Source organism: Chenopodium quinoa, unplaced genomic scaffold (assembly GCF_001683475.1).
Source record: "Chenopodium quinoa cultivar QQ74 unplaced genomic scaffold, ASM168347v1, whole genome shotgun sequence".
NCBI lineage: Eukaryota > Viridiplantae > Streptophyta > Magnoliopsida > Caryophyllales > Amaranthaceae > Chenopodium > Chenopodium quinoa.
The window spans coordinates 84922-108828 of NW_018745068.1; the positions used below are offsets into that span (position 1 = coordinate 84922).

Sequence of the window (23907 nt, forward strand, 5' to 3'; positions counted from 1 at the left end):
ATACCCATGAACACATGAGCACATGGAAGTACATAGTGCCATTCGACTCGTCAACAGAGGCGCTTGTATTTTCAGACGGATGGTGTGAGGCTGTTGCTTGGTTGCTACTAGGCTGGTAGCCGCCTGGCCAGGTGCTGGGTGGTTGATGACGCCTGCGACATTGAGGTGTTGCCTACTCTAGCCCCTACTCAGCCTCAAGCACACAAAACAATTGCTTTCAAGGTTATGAAGACTTGAGCTTAGCTATGCTCTCTATACTCAATTGTTGCAGATGCCGCCTATTTTAATCATGGCTGGCCGACTGGTTTTATGAACTAGCTGGCTCTCGCTAAACCATGCTAGCTTGTAATTATGGCTGCCACCGCCTGTGCTAGTTGATGGTGGAATTATAGCCGCCTGCTACCACTAGGATGGTAGTGTGATATATACCAAGTATATTATAGAATATATACTTAAGTAAATGCATGCTTACTCTAGCTGTCAAGAGCTTAGAAGTATGGAAGTAGCCATGTGTTGCCAGGTCATTGAGATTAATGTAAAGCTTGACCGTCTGACTCTTTGTATTCGGCCGTATGATGCCTGCATTAGTTGGCCGCCTGGCCGGATGCTCGGAGGCTGGTATATTGCCGGTTGTACCCAGTGAGTGTCATGCAAGGCGCATGTAACTTCAACTGGGAGTGGTTTGATCAGGCCGGCTGAACAAGACGGATGGGTTTCCTCTTCTCTGGAGAAGGGAAGCGGTACTTTGTTAGGTCGATCACTGGTGAGTTCCTTGCCCTTGATTTTGGGTAAGGGGTCGCCTCACGATCCTTTATAGGTTTCGTCCTCCCAGGTTGGGAGGGCCTTCTGACCGACTGCTCCTTTGGGGAAACAGGCGCCCTTTTATTTATCAAGTCTTGGATCTCCCCCTTGAAACTACTCATAAGGGTCATGAGTTCGTTCCTAGGAATAGGGGCAGGTCCCTCGATCGCATACTGATGACCAGACGGCGGATCCTGGTCTGAGTGGACCTGTGGGTCATCCATAGGACGCTTGTCACTTAGAATCGGTACAGACTGTGATGCCATCTCGAAAGTACTCTCCCCACAGACGGCGCCAAAATGTTTCAGGGTTTTTTGATGTCCTGCGGGAGAGTTACAATTCCGAGACTGGAATCGGACGCCTGTACCTGCAAAACAAACGGATGCTCCGGATGACTGGAGATCCACCTCCGACGGTCAAGTTAGTACTTGATTAAGGAGTGATAAATGCGGAAAGTAAAGGTGGGAGATCTGGTTCCTCTAGGGGAGGAGTGATCAATGTGTTTTGGTTTTCTCTAGGTGAGAGTCATTCTGCTGAATCCCCTTTAATGAGGATTAATTAAGTATTTATAGTCTTGAGAAGCGTGCCAATTTTAGGTTTAGGTTAACCAGGGCAAATTGGGCTTCTCTCGGACTTTGGGCCTTGGTGGCCATTTTGCCTATTTGGCATATGGGAGGCCACGTGGCGTGGCCTGATTAGTCCATGTTGGACCTCTTAGGGTGACAAATGGCGGACGTTGATTGGCCCACGTGGTGGACACGTGGCAGGTCCGGATTGGTCCATTTGTCATGGGTAATTTTTACCCTAAACATAACCTTTGTTGCCTTTGATTGTCACACACTTTGAAATACACATCCCTGCCCTGTAGAATCCCATATCTAGCTACTACATTCCTAAAGTCATCCCTATTTGCAAATCTCTGCCCTACCTTCTAGTTGAATGTCCCCAAGTCTGTGTGTGCAGTAGATACTAATAGCCCTGACTTCCTTTTCCTTCAAGAAGTAAATCCTCTTCATCACTGTCAGGTGGAGTATGAAACTCCTCATCACTTTGCTCATAATCACTGTGTGGACTAGAACCCTCACAAACTTCAGTGCTTGTACCCTCACCCACTTTTGCCCTGTCACCAGCTGCTCTTTCCTCCTCCTCCTCCTCTTTGTTCAGGCACTTTGCTGCTTCTTTTTGGATTTGTTTTGCAATGTCAATTAGGTTAGATGTTATATCTCTAGCCCTTTTCCTAGCTAAAGTGTACTCCTCATCCTCACTTTCAGATTGGTATTGCAGCTCATCATCTAAGATCTCCTCCCTTTCCTTATCCAACTCTGCCTCTAAATCCTCCAAACCTTCTACTTCTTCCCCATCTGCAGCTTCTCCACCCTAACCCTTACTAACTTCTAGTTCTTCCCCATCTCTAGCTTCTCCACCCAAACCTTCTACCTCATCACTTTCATCATCTGTGTACACATCCCCCCAAAAAAGTACTCACCCCTTTCCCTTTATCTACTTCTGGTTTGTAAATAGGGTCATCTTTTTCACTCTCAGAACTGTAATCTGGGATCAAATCATTTAAAGGAATAGGGCTATCAGGTCTTGAATCTTCCCACTCATAATTGTTCACAAGCTCACTGTTAGGAATGGCAACGGATCGAATTTGGATTTAGCCGCACCCGACCCGAATCTGATCCGTTTAGTAAACGGACCCTAGACTCGGATCTGAACTCGAGTCCGTCCGAATCTGAGTCCGAATCCGACTCGTAATTATCGGATCCAAATCCGGCCCGTTTATTCGGACCTCCGAAATTATCTTAATATTTTTAAATTTGTTTTTTTTTTTTTTTTTTTTTTTTTTTTTTTTTTTTTTTTTGTAATGTGTGATATACCTATAATTGTTTGTATTGTCATACCAAGTAAAGTATAAACATAACATATTTAATTATGAACTAAGTTACATAATAAAATTTTGCTATAAAACAAGCAAGCAATTGTCCCAAGTTATAAAGCATATACTCATACTCTCGACTCGGTCGGACTTTGCATAGGGTCCAAGTCCGATCCGCCTCCTATTCGGATTCGGATTCGGACTAATTTTGAACGGGTTCGGATCAGTTTTTTTTCTTTGGATCGAATCGGATTCGAATCGAACTCGGATTGAATTGTCATCCCTACTCATTGTTAGTGTTTGAAGCTGCAAGAAAGGTAGAGGGCGTGGGATGTGTTTTTTCAGATGTGGTGTTAGGGTTTATAATATATTTAACTCTAAAAGTACTTTGGTTGGATAAGGTATTGGTTGGTGGAGTGGGAACAAATGCAGTGGGAGCATCTTTTTTGGCCTTTAATGAGCTGTCAAGGGCTTTTTGGGAAGGTTCACAAATAGTCAATGTCTGACTTTTCTTCCTTGGACTAGATCTTACTGGTGGTCCCCTCTTTATAGGAAGTTTTTTGGGTCTCACAGTTTTGGGCTGTTTGGAGGGAGTTAGCTGAAGTTCAGAAAGGAAGGGCATAGGGTCATTATCACCATGTACAGCATACACCTCCACACCCCTATACTTAAGTGCCATATCTATCATCTCCCTAACACTGTCATCATCATTAACCTTCCTCAACCCATCTACCATAGTTAGTCCAGGAACCAAGTACATAAACCCAGAATTTTACCATCATATCTTGCACACTTCATAACCAACTCCACAAGATAGAAAGCACATAGTTCATCAGGGTCTACACTAAAGGTTTTACCTTTCCCATTGCTATAACAGAACCCACCATTGTCAAGCTGTTTAAACACCCCTCCATGCCACATTTTCAAGCTTATTTTAGTAGTAGCCATACCTAATTTAACAGCAACTACATTACAATCAGGACTACATATAAACCAAGCATTTAGGGTTCGAACTCAAACAACACAAACCAACAAAAAAAACACAAAAAAAAATCAACCAAACAATAATTCGCACCCATAATTAACAAATAAATTGAAATTGCGTACACAAATTCATCAATTAAGAGTTTAATTCATTAGAGTTCGAGATTTAGTTGCAAACTTATGCGCAATTTCAGCGAAATTTAGGGTTCGAAAACTTACCTAAAATGGAAGTTCTTTGCTTTCCAAACTACGCGTGTTGCTTTTCCTTGATAGAAATGGATGACCGTGACGTCAGGGCAAAGTACAATTTCGGTTGAAGCTACAATAATGGCGTCAATTTTCCTTTTTTTTCGTTTCAAGGTACTATGTTGCAGTGGGCATTGAAGGAGGGAGTAGCAGAGAGAGTAAAAAGGGTAGTTGGGAGGGAGAGCTGACGTGGCATTGATAAGGGAAGGAAACAACTCAGCTCCCATAAGTTAACCTTTTTATCCGATTTCAAGTCATATGAGTGTGATAAAAATTAAAGGTGTACAAAGTTGGGAGTGATAGGGAATAAACTGAAGTTGAGATTAATAACAGCGGATGGAGCAAAGTTGGGATTAATGGTGACAATTTTTCCTTTATTTAAAGACTCCTTTTTTTTTATAATTTTTTTTACATCGTTTTTTGTTATAATCATAATTATTAAAATCCTGTTATAAAATTAGAATCTTACGATTTTACGATTTATGTATGTCCGTTCGATTCAATTTGTGATTCTACTTGATTTTACATATTTCTCTTAACTAGCGAAAACCTTAGAAGTTTAAAACATGTCTAGAAAGTTATTTATAAATATATGGTGTCAATTATTGGTTGCTTAGCGGGTAAACAACTATTTTCTATTAATAATTACTCCCTCCGTCCCCGAAACTTCGACCCTTATGGCCTAATTGTAGTCCCAAAATGTTCATCCCATTTGCATTTTAATACCCTTTAATTTGCAATAATATTTGTGCAAAATTAGCTTCCCCATGCAAATTTTGCTTTTTCTATATACTTTTATTACTTTCTCTCTCTACTTTTTTGCAATTTCAATGTAAATTTCATTTTTCAATGTACTTTTCTTAGTTTCCCCATACACTCTTACACTTCCAATTTAACTTCTTATACCCGCGAAATCAACCCAAAAGGGTCGAAGTTTCGGGGACGGATGGAGTAGGTTTTTAACTTAAAATTCAAATATATTCAATTAAATTTGGGTATGGCGTCTTAAGCATGTCTGGAATCTTATGATTCTGGAATTTGATTATAAGAGCTCCTTCCGATTCAAAGTAGAATCTCGATTTTGATAACTTTGGTGATAATACTACTGCATCTAATGTGTTGTGATGGATATGACTTTGGTTTGGTCTTGTGCGATCATCATTGCATTTGAAGAAATAAAGAGAATACTCAGCCCACTTGAAAGACAACCCTTAAGTGTAAGGGGTGAGCCCGGTTGTGATTAGATGCATAAAATATTTATGTGCTCGTCCGAACTATTGCAAGGAACAATAACTAAGATTAGGGCTCCGTTTGGTAGGGCGTAAAATATTTTCACTGAAAAGTGTTTTCCCATTTTACATTGTTTGGTTTGGTGTAAAACATTAAAATGTAAAACTTGGGGTGGAAAATCATTTTCCACCTTATTGAAAACATTTTCCCCCCAATTTAAAAGGAAAACATTTTCCATCACAAGTGGAGGGAAAACATTTTCCATCACAAGTGGAGGGAAAACATTTTCCCTCACAAGTGAATTTTTAATTCAACCAAACAATGAAAAATGCTTAAAATGGAAAATTATTTTCCATTCAACCAAACAACGGAAACTTTTTTTGAAAATGAGTTTTCCATTGTAAAATGATTTTCATGGAAAACCATTTTACATTGAAAATGTTTTACACCGTACCAAACGGACCCTAGATCGAGCTATATTCATTAACTTAGTCAAATATGTAGAGGCCACAAGGCTACTACCAGATGGTAGATGTATAGCTATCGTTGCGCAATTAGGAATAGCCTTATTTATATGCAGACAACGTATAAATTTCTACATGGTATGGCAACAATTAGCTTATATTTCAGAAATGCACTACAAGTCTCCACTAAAGTCAATAAATTATTTCAAGAATTGGATGAGGTTTAGGAATAAATTGCAAGCAGCACAAAATATTGTTCATTTTTTAAAGGTAATATGTAATTTTTATTTTAACTCTGAAATTTATTTGTATTAATAAAAAAAAAAAGCTTAGTTATATTTAATTATGTGTATTTAGGATTGTTTTGGAAAAGGTGTTACATTAGACAAAGATGGCAAGCTATTCTGGGGACGTAAAGGAAACAAAACATTGAATGTTATGTTTAGTTGGCTAGTTGCTCCTTTGATAAACCTTTCACTTTTGTTAAGGTGTTAAATCAATTGGTATTAGGAGTAAACCACACGATTAAATGTTAGTCATTCTTCCTCTATTTCTTTAATGTTGGACAGCCAAATAATCAGTCTCTCTCAACTCATACGTGGATTATTTTCCTAACAATTATGAAACTACTAAGCAAAACAAAGCTATGTTGGCATGCAACTCACTCTTGAGCACTAGTCAATTCTCAACGGATTTTAAGATATTTGACAAGTATTGCTAAAAAAGAGTGCAACTGCTGATAATAGATTATTAGAAGGATAACTGAATCATTACATTATTAGGGGATTATACAAACCATTATTAAATAAATATAAATTATGTAAAAAAAAAAAAAAAAAAAAAAACCTAGTGATACAAATGCTAATTTTACAAAATTGCAGTATCAGGCTATCAGCTAGTGCTCCCAGACTGTTCTCCAGAAAATGCACTGCCATACGACGTTGATCCCGTTTGTGAAGCTGATCCTCCACGAGCTTTATGCAATTGGCGCAATCTGAAGGCATCTTTGGGAAGAGGTGAGCTCTGCATTGAAGCAGTTTCATCATCATCTTGTCCTGCAAAAAGAAATTAACCATATATAATGATCCCCGAGCAAGTTAATATCTATAAAGCTTCACAAGTATCACAACAATCAGCTTGATGAGTGCTACACTAATACTCAGTATGGAATTCACACTATACCAACCACAACCATTTACATAATCCAGCCAGCAAACTCCAGGTATCAAAATAACCAAAAATCAGTTCTATAGCAGCTTTTAAACCCGTGACTCGCAAGCAACTAATGAGACCGTCAACATAGGGAAACTACCTAAATTTGGATACATAAGACTAGGTTTCAAATTAAAAGACATCTGAGAAACCTGTATCAGCAGTTTCTTCATCCAAACTGTAGATACAGAGCTATGTTTGGTTTCAGCAAGGTTCAGTATTTAATTCAATGCATTTGAATTTTGAGTACATAGACCCAGTTTGATTGACTTGGTCTGTTTCTAGTAATCAGTTTATGACATATCATATCAACTTCTAGTTCAACTTATCAACGAAATAAGAAATAGTTGTGGTTGTTTTACACTATCTCATAAGAGCACAGATATGAAGAGCTTTGTACCATGGGAAACATATTGAACAAAACGAAAAACAAGAAGAAAAAATACATTGCAGGCGAAACTAGCAGAAAAATCAATTAATGTGAAACTAAGATAAACTCCTATGGAGCAGCAAGCATTATTTATTCTCATATCTGAGGCTCCTATCATCCACTGAAAAAATAAGATTACTTAGTTCATTGTTAAATAGACCATTCTATAGGCATAAAAATATCTTAATACTCATATCTATCATCCTCAATAAACACAACTTTTGCCCTTGATTAAAAGTAAGACAACTGGAGTTCATATACTCTCCATTCTTGAAAGTTTGACTCAGATTCCCATTTGGGGTGATTCAGCAAGTTTGACTTAGTTCCCTTTAACTACCTTACCCCACACTATTTACACCTTTTGCTTCACTGTTTCTTACTTTATCCACCTTTCCCTTACACTTACCATGTTTAACTTCATCTTACTTTAACCACCTTTTTCTTACACTCAAACAATAGTCTACAGTAGATGAATCAAACTTCCGAGAGTATCAATTTTGACGTCTTGTCTGTTGTGTCTTATAAGGCGGCACAAATGGCAACTGGCAGAGAGTTGCATATTCGAGAAAAGGAGACTTTGACTGACTTCAATGGTAAAATGTAATACTCCTTCAGTCCCACAAAAAACTTCCCCTTCTCTTGGGACGCTGTTAAAAGAGTGCAAGTGCATAATAAATTAGGTAGTAGATACTCCTTCCGTCCCATTATTAAGTGTCTGTTTTCCTAATTGGGTGTCCCAAAATTAAGTGCTTGTTTCTATTTTTGTCTCATGTATGATTACCTACATACCCCCACTTTGTACCTTTTAACATACTAAACTTCCTTAAAAACCCTATAAAATTGGTGCCCACATGTACTTCACACATGTTTTTTCATTATTGTTTCTACTAGAAAACAAAATATTGTACTCTTTATAATTATTTCTAATGTACTTCAAACATGCTTTCTATACTTCATTTACATTAAAACCCGTGAAATATGAGAAAATGGCACTTAACAATGGACGAAGGGGGTACTATTTATAGTTTTTCAGTTGAACAGAGAAGTTGAAAAAAAAAAGATAAAGAAGGGAATGTAAACTATTACTCCCTCCGTCCCTTAATACAAAGCCTCTTTCTAGCATTTATTACTCACATAATAAAGAGAAAGAGGCTTTTAATTTAGGGACGGAGGGAGTACTATATTAAGTGGACCCAGTTCAAGAGAGGAATGAGAAGCTTATCAAGGGACAAGAATTAACAGAGAATGGAAAGTTTTTTGTGTTCTTCCATATCCTTATAATATTTCACATTCTATGCAAGAGAATGTATCATTTGTCCAAGGTCCAAGATAAGGTTCTGGGTCTCAGAAGCAACCCTTTAATACATTGCCAGTGAAGCTAATTCACATTGATACAACCATTATCCCATTAATTTTTTGTTAAGGCTTTGATTGATTGATATTTCCTGAAAGTTCTGGTGACTCAATTATCAGCTGCCTTGTGGTAAGCAACATGTCTTGAGCAATCATGCATGTTTAAGATGCTTGCAAAAATCTTCTAAGCGATGTCCATTCTTATAAATCTTGCATTTTACAGACATAGTGAGGCATCTTAGCAATCATGCATTTTACACAGAGACATAGTAAAGCATCATAGGAAACATGCATTTTACACAGACATAGTGAAGCAAAAAAATTAAAAAACATACTCTCTGCATCTTTCCTCTTTCCAGATTGTCTATCTCTTGCCATTCTCACAGATGAACCACTTGGAGCCGGACGGGCTTTGTGTGAACCAGAAGGCTCACTTATACCAGAAACAGCTGCTGCAGGTACTTGACCTGCTGAGGGCACATGCTTTGACGCCTGTCCGGTTACAGGGTTACTTTGCAAACATATTGACAGCACAAAATCTACATCTGGTGCAGGACCTGACATTTGAAAAAATAAACTTTAGTCGTGGGGTAGACTACAAAGTTAGAGGCAATGAGAAATCAGCGACTACTTATTCAAAAGGAAGCACAAATTGGCAGAATAATGAAACTGGCGAGCACAAATATTACATGTAGACAGAAAGCATCAAATCCAGTAAACAAAATTCCCCCATTCCACAAGTTTTCTTTAACCAGAACAACCAGGGTCAACAACTTGGCAACTAATAACAGGCCACCAGATAAAACTCCAGGTAAGAAAGGAAATTCACAAATATAATCCTCAAATTCAGTTTCTTACTTTTGATCCACCCTCCCACAATTCCCACCCTCATTAAAAATAAAAAATTAAATAAATAAAATTATAAAAAATTGAACACATGCTATAGTTTGCTCTTCCATATTTTCTTCAACTAGTTACACTACAGCTTTCAAATTCATGAAAATAAACCTCAAAACCAGAATTCTATGTTGATGATACGATCTTAATTCCAAGGAGCGATTAGGTTGTATAAACCTTTTTATCAATTTTTTTCATATTCGCCCAAGGTTTTACTTTTTCCACTTTCATTTTCAAGCTCTTTACATCATTATATATCCAGCCATAAAGATGCATATCCATTAAGCTTATTGACTATGATCATAAGAGACTTATCATCTAAATAACCTTTCACTACAAATCCTATTACACCTTGTCATCCATTCCTAAAAAGCATTAGGATCAAAATTACTTACCTAGTTTTGGAGGCTCTAATTTAAGATTTTTAATTCACACATTTCTTCCTTTCCCACACTCATCTTCCAAAGAACTAGAAGTTCAACTAATATCAACCTCAAATTCTTCCTCGTTTTTAAATCCCACATGCTTCTATGCCTCTTAACTACAATGCCAATTCCAATGGTTGTGAGTTTGTGACAATAGTGGCTGATTTCTTAAATAAAGCACTTATCTAATAAGATTATTAAGCAATCTTCCTTGATCAAAAGATGTGTTTAATTGAAAATTATCACGCAAAAACAATAGCTCACGCGGGTTGAAGAAATCGTAATTAGGGATTATTGGGGCATGCGAGGTCTGTGGGGATTCAGAAGTGGAGTAGACATTCTTGGAAAAATGCAAAATCTAGGTCCCTAATTTGTTCAACAAAAGGCTTGGTAGAGCTGGAAAAACAGCAATAAGATCCAAGGCTCAGTTGAGCAGCTTAGGGGGAAACCCGGTTATGGCACAAGAAGGCGGAGATTGATCAGAAAAAGGACGAGTAGCTGCCGGTACTTCCTGGTCGGGAGTCGGTCCCACAGGTGGCCGATCATCGGTCCCCTCCTAGGAGGGGGTTCCCAAGCTACCGACGAAATTCAGGCGAAGAAGCGGCTCCATACTGGTTACAAAACTACCTTTATAGAATAGAAAGGCAGCATTCGGCACTTTATGGTCCAAAGTGAAAGTACAAAATAACAGATTGGGGATTCTTTGTTTTTGAAGAGGATTAAGAATTGTGTAAAGATTCAAAACCCTCACATTATAGCTTGTGTCTTGGATTCTAAAACCACAACAACAATAACAACAACAACAAACTCCCAAAATGATTTGGGGTCGGCTAACAAGAATCATTATAAGGAATCGTACGATATGAAGAAAGGGACATAACAAGATAATCATTTGAAAGAGTTTGAAACAGATGTGAGTGAAGTGAGCAAAAAAAGAGCATCCAAGAAAAATTAAGAGAGTTATAAAAGAGAACCAAGAATAAAATTCAAGAAAATTTTAAAGGAGTGGTTAAAACATTGGCGTAAAAAAACATAAAGGCTTCTGTCAAAAAAAAAAAAAAAAAAAAAAAAAGGTTTGAGAAAACTTGAGTAAAGGAAATCAATACAGTTCATAAAACAGTAGTGGGATAAAATAATAAAATTAAATACAATAACAATTATTAAAAGTATATATATAATCACGACAAGTTGTTGACATGAAAATTTCTCCCTCCACACCACCCTATCCAACACCATATTTTCCTCAATACCCAAAGCAGTCATGTAACTCCCAATCACCCTCTTTCAAGTTTTCTTAGGTCTTCCCCTACCTCTCGCGATCACAACACTTTGCAATTCTTCAAGCCTCCTTACCAGACAACACTTGGTCTCCTCCTTACATGGCTAGACTATCTTAAACCATCTTAAGCGATTATCCCCTCATCTTGTACTCAATCGATGTAACCCCTACTTTCTTCCTAATTATCTCATTCCTCAACCTATTTCAAGGCAAAGGAAAAAATAAAAAATCTGAAAATAAATTTCAACTTCAAAGGATCATTTAGTAAGTGGGAGAGTGAGATACTTGGCTAAAATTCTACTTTACATTACCCTTTAAGCATAACACTCAAAATAAAGAAGTGAAAATTTTAATAATTATAAGATAAGAGCTCTATTATATACTTAAAGAAAGAATAAGAATTTGTATTTCTTCCCAAAATGGATTTTACAAAAAAGTCCAAAGGAAGAAAAAAAAATAAAAAAATAAAAAATTGAACACTATAGATGTCACTGAAATTGCATTTATGACTTACTATGGCCGAATTATACATTTGTAGAAAAATGAGGAAAATTATACATTCTCGTAACTGCCTTGTGTTCACAACTTCACATGTTTTAATTCTGAAAAACCAGTCAAAATGTTGCTTCTCTCACTAGAATTTTGGCTGATAATATATGGGTGCATGCGCATTCCACCACATGAACTTAAAGCACTAGTTTTCTCTTAATGGCTAGTTATCAAACTTTGCTTTTGGTTAACAGTAATGGCTGATTATTTGAAAATGCTGATCAGTCAGAAGCAATTGAGTACAAAAATGAGTAAGGATGTTAGACAAAAATTACTAGTGCCATTTCTTGATACAAGCAACATATAAGAAGGCTCATGGCGATAGGGATTTACCTATGCCTTAGGCTAGCCACATTGAAGTGAGACACATTTAATAAAAGGTGTAAAAAATTTTGAAAAAAAAAAACCGACTGCACCTCACCAAAATCACCTCACCTGGACCAGTAAATGTAAATAGCCCATGTCACTTTGTGCCTAAGGCACACCTATACACTGATACTTAGCCAAAAATAAATTACAAAACAAAATTTACAAATTCCTCTTTTAAAGCATAGGGTTCTAGTACATTTTAGCAATATCTTTTTCATACATGTATTAAAAAGATTAAGAAAAAATTTAGTATTAAGATCAAATCATCATTAAATAAAGGTTAAAAAGAACATAGAAAAAAAATCTTTTAATATTAATCTCATCATTCTCATAAGTATCATACCAAATCCCATATTGCACCGCATAAAGTGTAAAAAATTAGAGGATAGAACTTTTATGTATCTATCACTAGCAAAACAATTAAAAAATTAAAGCACTTGAATTAAGTTCAATTATCACCTTCTACGGCAGGAAGATTTGCTATAAATGCTACAAGTGCAGGAGGAGCTGCTTTTAAAATCCCATCAAATGTTGACATGGTAGTAGAGACGGTAGGAGGGCCACCTACCATTCCACTTGGAAGAACTGTAGACCCTGCAGTTAATGATCAAAATTTCAACATCCAGAAATGGTACAAGTAAAAACACAACATTTCAGGTCTAAGATAAATTAAGCGTTCAGGTTGACATGAAGTTATCATTAATTTTGCAAAAGTTGAAAGTATGTTAACTCCTTAAGAGTGATGCAGTGAAAAATTCATAACTTGAATACTTGATCGTCATCTGTAATAAACTTAATGCCTTAACCAGTAAGAGTGTGAAGAGCTTGATTCTTATAAATTCGTGCCTAATGCTAAAAGTGTACATTCTAGTGTATCAAATTAAAGCAGACTCCCATAAAATTTCATCCTCTAAAATATCTAAATTTCAGTATACAAAGAGCCTTATTTGATGCTTGTCATTAAAACGAAACTTTATTAGGGTCAGATTTATGTGGACAATTTAAAAAATCCCTGATAGATGTAATTATAGAATTATTGCACAACAGGCTAAATTTCAAATGACATAGTATGAACTGATGATCAGGAATTCGAAGACTCACAATTCATATAAGAGTATATCATACTCTAATTCAGAGGAATATATACATATATATACAGGATTCTATTTCATTGCATTAGCCACTTATTCCAGCTTTCTAATCTCACATATATTTTCACATCTAGTTTAATATTTTTCAGTAGACACATGTAGGGAATATGAATAGCTACATAAATTTTACAATAAGTCTATAAAACCTCTTTACTTTTATGATATAAGTAAATCACACAACACATTGAGCAAGGCATGCCCAAGGAGGCTGCACCTTCTAAGCCATTTGTATTGCTTCACAGCAGCTAACCCTCAGCATATGCTCAAAATTGAGACTTCTATGGAATAAGCAATTTTATGGACATAGTAAACAAAGGTTCTACTCTAACTTAGAACTTTGGTTGTACAAATCCAAAATATAGCATATATATTGTTTGCAACAAGTTGCAAGGCATGTCAAGTTGTCAACAGTTGTAGGTTCTAATTACAGAGCATAAAATGTACTGGCAAGATTACACATAGATTTCAATATCGCGACATTTTGTGCAAAACAGTTGCACACAAAATATATAATCGTTGCAAAGTTTGGTTCCAAACCTTGTTTCTGCCCAGGCTCATATATCATCATCTGGGTAACATCAGGATAAATCACTTTGGACGATTGGTCCAACATAGGAGTAACTCCTGAAGTACTCTTCTCTTCACCTTAAGTAGCACAAGCAACCCCATCAACATTTAATAAAATGTGGAAAATCTATCACAATCAACACAGTGTTTAGAAATTCAGTACCTGTAGTAGTTACTCCATTTGGCACGTTAGATTTTTCCGCTTTTCTGTTCATGTTCATAGTGAGCCACTGGATGTTTAAACAAAATGATGTGTTTAGTATTCTTGAAACATTTAGTAATCAAAACATACTAATTATTTTATAGCTCAAGAATTTGTTGTGCTCTAGTATCTATTACACATATTTAGTGACACCAGATGTCTCTAATGCCATACAACCCTATCCAGTATGCAAGGAAAAAGAAGGGAATAAAACATTTATGGTTGACATCGCAAAAGTAGGGTTACATTATCTGTGGACAGTGGTACAACCATATAAGATGCAAGCATTATAAGAAATTGACTGGGCATAGAGCCTACACATCATTTTTCCATTCTTTCGAGCTATATCTGTCATTTTACACGAGTACTTCTGATTGTGATACAACCACATTGCATGATCTAGATCATGGGCATTAATCCTATTTATCCTTTTTTAATTCTTAAACATACTCACCAAAAACACTCAAAAGATCTCCTAACTTTATTACAATCGATTACTATACTCTTTGGAATTAAACAGAAGCAACAAGAAAGGATAATGCACTGGAATTTCATACATTAGTTGATAAACAATTACAGACTGACACCTGACCTATTTCTATCAACACATTATTATCCACCATACAACTAGTTCTGAACCAGGGTTTGTCAGAAATTGGGTTCTCTAAAAATTCTTGATTATTAGGAAACAGTGTGCCGCACAAGTAACCAGGAAAATAACATACACATTCCACACAATTTTCTCTCTACAACATCAAATTATCAATAATCTTTTTAACAAAATGGAATCAACACTTAAACAAATTAAAAATTACATTAGGCACTAGTACAGGATATGGGTACAAAAAGTAAAGGTAAGTTGCATATCAGATAATCTGATTTTAGTTGCTCTATCATCACAAATGCAGGAATTTGAGAAGAAAATGTAAAGGTAACTTGCAAATCAGATAATCTGATTTCAATTGCTCTATCATCACAAATTTTGTCTCTTTTTTTAGACAGGAATTAAAACACACCGCTTGCCGTGCTAAATTATCCAAATCCTTAGATGAACATGGCCAAAGATCCATGAAACTGTATCGTGAAATTACTTCCTGTAGTGAACCCTCCTGTGCTACACCTCCATCATCACTGGTCCTCGAAAGAGCCTCTTTCCTTCTTTGCTCAACCTAACAACAAACATCAGATACTATCAGAAAATCCTATACGAACCTTTACCATGTATACAAATATGCATATTAAATCACACAATGACCAACTAAATACTTATTTCAGTGCCGCCCAAGTTAATATACAATTTGGATACAAGGCAAAAAATATTCGATTCATTATTAGTCATACAAATTTTAATACTGTTTTTTCTGCAATTTGCATACAGTAAAAATAACGTAAGACCCATTCTTCATCTTCAGGTTTGACGGAACAGTTACAGACATGCAGTCTCAATATTAGTTGAATCAGTTACAAAAAAAAAAGAAAAAAAAAAAAAATCAAAGAAAACTAGGTCCCTGAAGGCCAAACTCCATGCTCTGTTGAAAGGAGAAATTCCAATTATCAGTCACTGTTCTCATTAGATGTGGTACAAATAAATGTAACAATTAGCTTTACTACCTTAAGCATGCTAGCCAGGTCTCCATATGTTTGCTCAAATTGTGCAAACCGCTTCCAAACCTGTGGAATATAATTGCTAGAATAAAACACTTCTTTACAAAGTAACCAAAGATCAAAATATAAAAGATAACATGCAGTGAGAGGATCAATTAAGAAACTGGACATAAACTTATTGCATTTAAATTTTAAGGTAAAAAGGACCAGACCCAAATCCTTAACATTTTAACAAGTCTTTTATGTATCCAATATATACAAGATCTCCCACAGTACCTTCCACCAAAATGAATATTCTGAATATTGACCTCAACCTCAAGGCTATACTTCCTCCATTGTATACTAGTCGTTACCTTTCCTAATATTAGAAGTATTACAATAATAGCTAGTTGATGAGGACAAAGAGGTTTCTTCCCTGGTTTATTCCTGCCAAGGTCAAAATTTGGAATTGCTGGTTGAGGTTTTCTTCCTTATGTCACTCATAGAGTCATATGTAGTGATTAGGGAATAACTAGTCCATTTTACTTTATTTTAAGTGATTTTGTCCTCTACTTATATAATTTTACTCCCTTTTACATTTTAGTGGTTTTTATTCATTTTTAGGCCTTACTTAGTAATTCATTTACTGTTTCTTGATTTTTAATAGGTTGATTTAGTTTAGTTCTCTTAATTTATTTCGACATTTATTTATTCACTTTCCTTGTCACAACTACAACAACACTCTCCCTTGTCTCACCACGGCCACCTTCCAAACAACAACTCCATGCAGCAGCACCCCTCCAAAAACACACCATCAGCCTGCAGCCTCACGCACCAAGAACAACGCCACTCTCAGGCCACAGCACAACACAGCACCAAACACCAACTTTCATCCCAGCCTCACTGCACGATCAACACTACTAAGATCTCACCACAATCCCACCAATTACATTGGTGCCATGCAAACAAAGAAAACAGAGTAATTCTCGAATTCAAGCGAACCGCAATCAAGAGGCGTTCGGAGAATCTAAAGGTGTTTGGTTCGTCCAAACCTTTTGAGACAAGCCCTATACGGAATTAATGAATGTTTGACAGATGTGATCTGATTGGTGGGTCTCTTTGATTTCGGACCTCATTGATGATGATAGACGAAGTAACAGCCAAGATTGATTAACAATGGTGGGCAGCAAAGAAAATCTCATGGAGTAGCCAACGGAAAAGGAAGGGGGGGAGTTCTAACTTTTGGGGGTTTTATTTTTATTTTTCCTTTTTTTCTTTTCACTTCAGTTTTCTTTTTGTTTTTATTACTCCTCTATTTATTTAAAGTGCCTCACTTGTACAATTCACATATACCAATTTGACCCATGTTTGTTCTTTATACATAAAATCTAACATAGTCATAGAGGTAATTGTTACCTAGCTTACCTAAAATGTTTGTGATTCATTGAAGTTTAACCACATCCCCAAATTTTGTTTACCTGGATTTTATCACTAGTTTAGTAGCTAGTAGTTGGTTAATTGAAATTTTCCAACTCTTATTTAGTTGACTCAAATAGATGTCCCTTAGTCCTTGTGGATAATGACCCTTGCCACATTACTTAGTTTAATGATCCAAACAACGCGAAATTTCCTTCATCACCACCACCAACACCCTTATCACTTTGAGAAGAAAGATGAGTAGAATGTAGTATAAACCGTTAATGTTAGATTAGCTATAAAAACTTACAAGGAAAAGGTGGAAGATGTATATTAAGTGCGAAAAAAAGAATTGAATTTCACAATGCTTATTACAAACAAGTATATCCCCTTATTAGGACAACTATAAATCTGATATTGGGATTCTTTAGTATGTTGACCATTATATTGAGATAGTTGGGACAGCAATGGTCTCACTTGAAACATAGGAAGGTTAAGACCGGTCATAACTACTAATTAGCCACAATCCACCCCCCCCCCCCCCGATACAAGGACATTCTATAAGCTTTATCAAGAAACTAAATTAGATGTGATTGCTTTCAGAGCAATCTCGAGAATGAGTTTCTACCTCAACAGATTCTTCAGGTGGAAGTGAGTTGAGTGCACGTTCAAACAAAGCTCGGATGTTTCTATCATCATTCAAGCGTGACAAAAAATCTGCATATCTGCAACATATAATAAGTATAAAAAAGAAATAGAAAAATGTGTTGGTGATAATATATATATTATCATGAGCCACATTGAAAACAAAGAAAAAGGATTGTATGTTGAATAAATTTTTTAATTGTCTTTTCACAATAACTTGTTCATCATAGCTTGACACTTGAGCTTTTGTCCATTATGTATATTGAAGATAACACAATCTCATTTAGTCATACTTTCGGAAATTGTTAAGCCACAATGAACATCACAGAATGCCCTAAAAAGTGAGCTTCCATAAATGTATCAGACCTTTGTTGGCAAACATAAAAAATTTTAACCATTGATTTATAGAGAAATATACAATAATGTTACTGATCAATCATTACTTTAACAGTATTTTTCACGTCCTTTGATAATTCAATAATAAGGAGATCTGGGAGAAAATGTAATTAGGAAAATTGCAAATATTCGCATGACAGAAATTTAGCATGGAACCAGTTTACATGTTTTAACAAGGCAAAACACACCTGAACTTAATATATAGTTTAAGCATCCTATAAAATGGTTGTCAATGACTTGGACAGCATGAAAAACCTTGTTTTCTATAAAGAACTTGAAATGCTCAAATAACAATTTACACAAACGGGTATTCAAGGCATTTTGTTATATATCCACCAAAATCTAGTTCAAAATGTGTCTGGTATGGAAAAAGTAATGTATTTGTTACTAACAATTTAAGGAAATAGTGGTCAAGGATATTTTATCCTCATCAACCATAAAAATTCAACTGGAATAATTTACATGGAAACAGAGAATATATATATATATATATATATATATATATATATATATATATATATATATATATATATATATATATATGTAAACAAGATTTGAACTCACTCAAGGATGTATCCAGGCTCATGCATGAAACGTTTTAATCCTGCTTCAAATATATTATGAGCAACCTGTATGAAGAGACAACACAAAAAATCAAACAGCAGAAAAATAACAGCAACAACTATTGAACAAGAATTGCAAAGAAATGGCCTAATAATAGCAATAGTGAACAGTACACTGAGTATACAACAAATACTTGAATTCATTTTTCTGGACCTCCCGGCCATTTGAATGCAGATAGCACGTATTGGTTTCAATAAAACAAAAACCAGGTAATATTGGATAATTTATGAATGAGAACTTATTTGTAATAAGAACATTAAGACAGCAAAGAGGGGTAATTTTGTTGTGGGTCAAAGAGAGTATGTAAAGTTTTTTTTTTTTTTTGTTGGGTATTTAAGTAATTTAATTATTGAAATTAGAAATTTACACATGCATCATATAGAGTTCAAGCCCCCGTGTTGGGGCAAAATAGAAGGTTTACATATGTTACACCCAGTAGCAAGGGTATTGCAACGGACTAGCGTGATACGAGCAATAAAAATGGTCGAGAGGTTGTTTGATTGATAAAGCTTAAAGCTTGCGTAATAGCGTCAACGACTTTAGGCCATTACTCTCCAAGTTCTTGCTACAATTTTCTGGATGCCCTTCTCTCCTTAGGTCTTCTTTACTTATACTACTTAGCATGTACTACATAATGTGGCCAAAGGCCTTAATTGATACATTTACTACTACTTGTCTTCTAGCTAAATTACCAACAGTGAAAGCTAATAATCCAAAGTCCCTGCCACTTCAGAGAACCGTTGTTGCTAGGTTGCTTGTGTTGTTGCCTGTGCTTGTGCTTGTAGTGGAGGACTGCTCTGCTGTGTCTGTCTTTGTCTCCTGCTGTACACCAAGGTAATTGGAGGTGGTTGTGGGTTCATTGCAATTACCCCCCCCCCCCAAAAGAGCCACCTTGTCCTCAAGGTGGAAGTCCAGGAACTTAGCTTTAACAGCCTCAGCGTCTTCCCAAATGGCTTCAAACTCGGGCATTCCTTGCCACTTGATTAGAACCTCCAGCCCTTTGCCTTGCCCTAACTTCGGTCTTCTGTCTAGCACGGTCTCCGGCTCGACCACTAATTCCAACTCCGGAGTAATTTGCTTAGGAATGGTGGGAGAACTTGGAACATTCCCAATAGCTTGTTTCAATTAAGAAACCTGAAACACGGGGTGAAGTCGACATGACTCAGGCAGTAGCAGCTTATAAGCTACCTTCCCCACTCGTTGTATTACTTCAAAAGGACCATAAAAACGTGCTGCAAGTTTCTCAAATGGCCTTAAAGCTAGGGAACACTGTCGTATGGCTGTAATTTCAGGAACACAAAATCGCCGACCTTAAATTCGACCTCCCTCCTCTTAGCATCGGCATTGCTCTTCATCACTTGTTGTGCGCGCACCAAGTGCAATTTAAGCTCATCGAGCATCATATCTCGCTCTTGCAATACCTCTTCCACTGTGTCGACTGTGGTCTGACTCAAGCCCACCCGTAGCAGCCTAGGTGGATCTCGCCCATACACAACCTTGAAAGGAGTCATGTGAGTCGAGGAATGGGTGGAAGTGTTGTACGAAAACTCCGTCCCGACAGCCACTTTGCCCATGACTTGGGTTGATCTCCGGCAAAGCAACAGAGATAAGTTTCCAGCCGCTTGTTCACCACTTTGGACTGACCGTCTGTTTGAGGGTGGTATGAGGTACTCCGTTTGAGCTCGGTTCCTTGTAGCCGGAAAAGTTCCTTCCAATATATACTCACAAAGATGCAATCCCTATCTGTCACTATACTTCCTAGCACACCATGTAATCGCACTATCTCCTTCATAAAAATGTCAGCCACCCAATAAGCTGTAAAGGGATGCTTGAGTCCAAGGAAATGTGCATATTTCGAGAGCCGGTCCACCACCACGAGAATAGTATCCACCCCTTTTGATCTCGGCAGCCCTTCTACAAAGTCCATCGTGATGTCTTTCCACACCCTCTCCGGAATAGGTGATGTCTTCCCACACCCTCTCCGGAATTTTTGAGAGAGCTTGTTGCGTTGACAAACGACACAATCCCGCACATAGTCCGCTATCTCTCTACGCATACCGACCCAAAACCATTCATTCGCCATCCGTAAATACGTCTTAGTCTCCCCCTCATGACCCCCCTCTGGTAAGTCGTGATAAGCCTTGAACAAGGTCTGTTTCAGGCTGGAATTACGAGGTAACACCAACCGGATTTTGTATAACAGTTGGTGGTTCTCCACCGTATACCCCACTATCTCTCCGTCGCTTGCGATTTCGGATTTCAATTTTTGAATGGCTCCATCCTCCCTAATCTCCTTCTCCAGTACTGCCCAATCAACTCCCTGTGTGGCCACTATAGCCCCCAACTTCGCCTCCTTCTCATCTTCACCTCGCCGCGACAAGGCGTCGGCCACTCGATACGACACCCCCGGTTTGTATTGCAAGTCAAAGTCGAACCCGATTAGCTTTCTCACCCATTTTTGGTACTCCATACTGACCTCCCTTTGTTACATAATATACTCCAAACTTTGTTGATCACTCCTCACGATGAACCTCCTTCCCAAAAGATAATGCTTCCACTTTTGAATTGCCAAGCAAACCGCCATGAGTTCTTTTTCGTAAGATCGATTTGCTCCAGCCACCGGGTCCCAACACCTTGCTGAAATAGGCCACCAGTCGGCCCTCCTGCATTAACATCGCGCCCAGCCCAAATCCGGATGCATCTGATTCAACCACGAACATTTTCTTGAAATCCGGCATTATCAAGACCGGTGCCGATGTCATTGCCGCCTTTAGTTGGAGGAATGCTTGCTCGGCAGATTCGGACCACCCAAAATTATCCTTTTTGAGTTGGTATGTCAAGGGGTGGGCTATATGGGCATAGTGACTTATGAATTTTCTATAATACCCAGTAAGGCCCAAGAAGCCCCTTAGATCCCTCATTTCGGGCGGGCCAATTCACCATGGATCAAATTTTCTCTTGGTCCATAGCCACGCCCTCTTTGGAAAGCATGTGACCCAAGTAAGCTACAACTTCTTTCCTAAATTCACATTTTTTGAGATATGCAAACAGAGTGAGCTTTGAGAGTAGCCAACACCATCTTAAGATGATCAATGTATTCTTCCCTGCTTGAATTATAAACAAGGATATCGTCAAAAAATACGAGAGCAAATTTACGTAAAAATGGACGGAATACCTCATTCATAAGTGCTTGGAACGTCGCCGAGGAATTAGTCAACCCAAATGGCATTACCAAAAACTCATAGTGGCCTTCGTGAGTACGAAATGCCGTCTTATGGGTGTCTTCAGCCGAACAAGGATTTGATGACATCCGGCCTTAAGATCAAGTTTGGAGAATATTTGAGCGCCATTCAACTCATCCAACAATTCATCGATCACCGGAAAGGGTACTTATCGAGCACGGTTTCTTTGATAAGTGCCCGATAATCAACACAAAAGCGCCATGATCCGTCTTTTTTCTTCACTAAAAGCAAAGAACGGACTTGTAGATGGTCGTATGATTCTGTTAACATTTCTCCAATGAGCTTCTCTACTTCGTCCTTCTGAAATTGGGGGTAACGGTAAGGTCGAACGCTTACCGGGTTACACCCCTCCTTGCAGGATTGAGTGCTCGTGCCCTCTACCGGGAGGCAGCCCTTTTGGTTCCTCGAAAACTTCACCAAACTCCTCCAACATGCCCTGCACAAATGTGGAAATTTCGCCTTCTTCGTTCCCTTCCCCCTTTTCAATCTGATTTAACTCCACTAGGAGTCCACCTCCTTGCTTCCGAAGTGTTTTAATCATAGTTTTGAGTGTCACTCCGGTTCGAGAAAGGGTTGGGTCCCCTTTAATAGCCACCGGTTTGCCTTCCAACTAGAAGCTCATTTCTTACAGCTTCCAATTAGTCAACACCGGTCCTAGCTTCTCTAAACATTGAACAACCAATATTACATCTGAATTGCCCAACTGGAGGGTTAAGAACTCCTCCACCTCGAGTTCTTCATTCAATTTCAGGCGTACTCCTCGGCATTGGCCGCGCCCTTTTACTGCCTCTCCGTTCCCCAATGACACGCCAAAGGAGTGTGTTCCCGTGACGAGTAGTCTGAGCTTCACTACGGCCGAGGATGAAACGAAATTATGGGTGGCACCGGGGTCAATCATCACCACCACCGGTTGCCCATTAATCGCTCCGATCAATTTCATGGCTTTGGGATTGTAAGTCCGACAATGGAGTTGATGGAAATGGTGGCTGGTACTTCTTCCTCCTTAACGGGGGTCTCTAACGCCTGCAATTCTCCACTCTCATACTCATCTTCTTCCACGAGTAGTACACTCAAGCCCTAGGCCGTGCAAACGTGGGTGGGTCCTGTCCACCGGTCGTCGCACTTGAAGCAAAGGCCTCTTGCCTTTTTATCTTGGATTTCTTTCTCAGTAAATGGTTGCACTTCACCACTGAATCTAGATGAGCTTGGATTGGTTCGATTTTGGTAGGAGTGGGTTGGGTTGTTTACAGATGCTATAGAAGTTTGTGGAGTTTGGGTTTGGCTTTGGTTTTAGCTCATTTGTGAGTTGGTACGGTTTGGGTTGTAAAGGAATGTGTTTGTGGCTAGCGTTTGGGACGACTCCAACCAACGTAGAAGCTGGATCAGTGGGTTTAACATCCGGTTCTCCGCCTTTATCTCTTCCTTCAAGCTGTTGATGAACTGGCCCTTCATAATACTCTCCGGGATGTCCAGTAGAGGCGAAGCCTTCTCGATGAACAGTTGTCGATACTCCACCACCGACGTTAGCTGCCCCACCGCAAGCCATTGCTCGTGGAGGGTGCCTGAATTTACTGGTCGGAATTGATTTAAAATCCGGCCTTTGAGGTCCTCCCAACCAATCAACGGCCAGCGTCTACTCTCCCATTGGTACCACCTCAAGGCATCGCCGCCCATAGCCACGACCGCCGCTTGTAGCTTCTCCACCTCCGTCAGTCCGTAAACCTGAAAGTATTGCTCTCCCCGGAGTATCCACCCATCTAGGTGAAATCCGTCGAAAACCGGCATATCTAGTTTCCGGTATTTCCAATTCCCTCGATTCTCTTGGTTATCGCCGTGGTTCTAAAACCCTCCTCCGACTCCGGGATCCCAGTTTTCGAATCGGAGGCCGTAAGAGCCACCAGCACCAGGCGGCTGCTCCACCTCTTCTTCTGCCGTTCGGGGTGTCTTGCCTCTATTCTACAA

The 23907-nt window shown here is 38.2% G+C and overlaps 2 protein-coding genes across 3 annotated transcripts in view; both read right to left on the reverse strand.

Annotated features, from left to right (window-relative positions):
- Nucleotides 1–1770: 1770 nt before the first annotated feature.
- Nucleotides 1771–3416, reverse strand: LOC110709475 (protein gar2-like). Its single transcript, XM_021887698.1, has 3 exons — nt 3068–3416; nt 2288–2352; nt 1771–2178 (listed from the first exon to the last, which is right to left on the reverse strand). Exons 1-3 carry the CDS (start codon nt 3414–3416, stop codon nt 1771–1773), a joined length of 822 nt encoding a protein of 273 aa, XP_021743390.1.
- Nucleotides 3417–6322: 2906 nt separating this feature from the next.
- Nucleotides 6323–23907, reverse strand: part of LOC110709441 (cleavage stimulation factor subunit 77-like) — a 29983-nt gene continuing 12398 nt past the window's right edge. For both annotated transcript variants that reach the window (XM_021887657.1, XM_021887658.1), the window contains 9 exons: nt 18644–18708; nt 17667–17763; nt 15650–15709; nt 15055–15207; nt 14000–14066; nt 13807–13914; nt 12578–12712; nt 8935–9156; nt 6323–6659 (listed from right to left, as the gene is read on the reverse strand). In XM_021887657.1, the coding sequence (XP_021743349.1) occupies nt 6496–6659; nt 8935–9156; nt 12578–12712; nt 13807–13914; nt 14000–14066; nt 15055–15207; nt 15650–15709; nt 17667–17763; nt 18644–18708 (1071 nt within the window). In that variant the 3' untranslated portion in view covers nt 6323–6495. The remainder of the gene's footprint in view (nt 6660–8934; nt 9157–12577; nt 12713–13806; nt 13915–13999; nt 14067–15054; nt 15208–15649; nt 15710–17666; nt 17764–18643; nt 18709–23907) is intronic.

Bases quoted from the DNA above. Each gene is read 5' to 3' on its own strand.
- LOC110709475 (XM_021887698.1), bottom strand. From the start codon at position 3,416: ATGGTAGATGGGTTGAGGAAGGTTAATGATGATGACAGTGTTAGGGAG. The intron at 2,353-3,067 runs GTACTTTTAGAG...ATTTGATCCCAG, and splicing joins CAATACCTTATCCAACCAAA to ATTACAGTTCTGAGAGTGAA. The intron at 2,179-2,287 runs GTGAGTACTTTT...AGTAAGGGTTAG, and splicing joins AAGTAGATAAAGGGAAAGGG to GGTGGAGAAGCTGCAGATGG.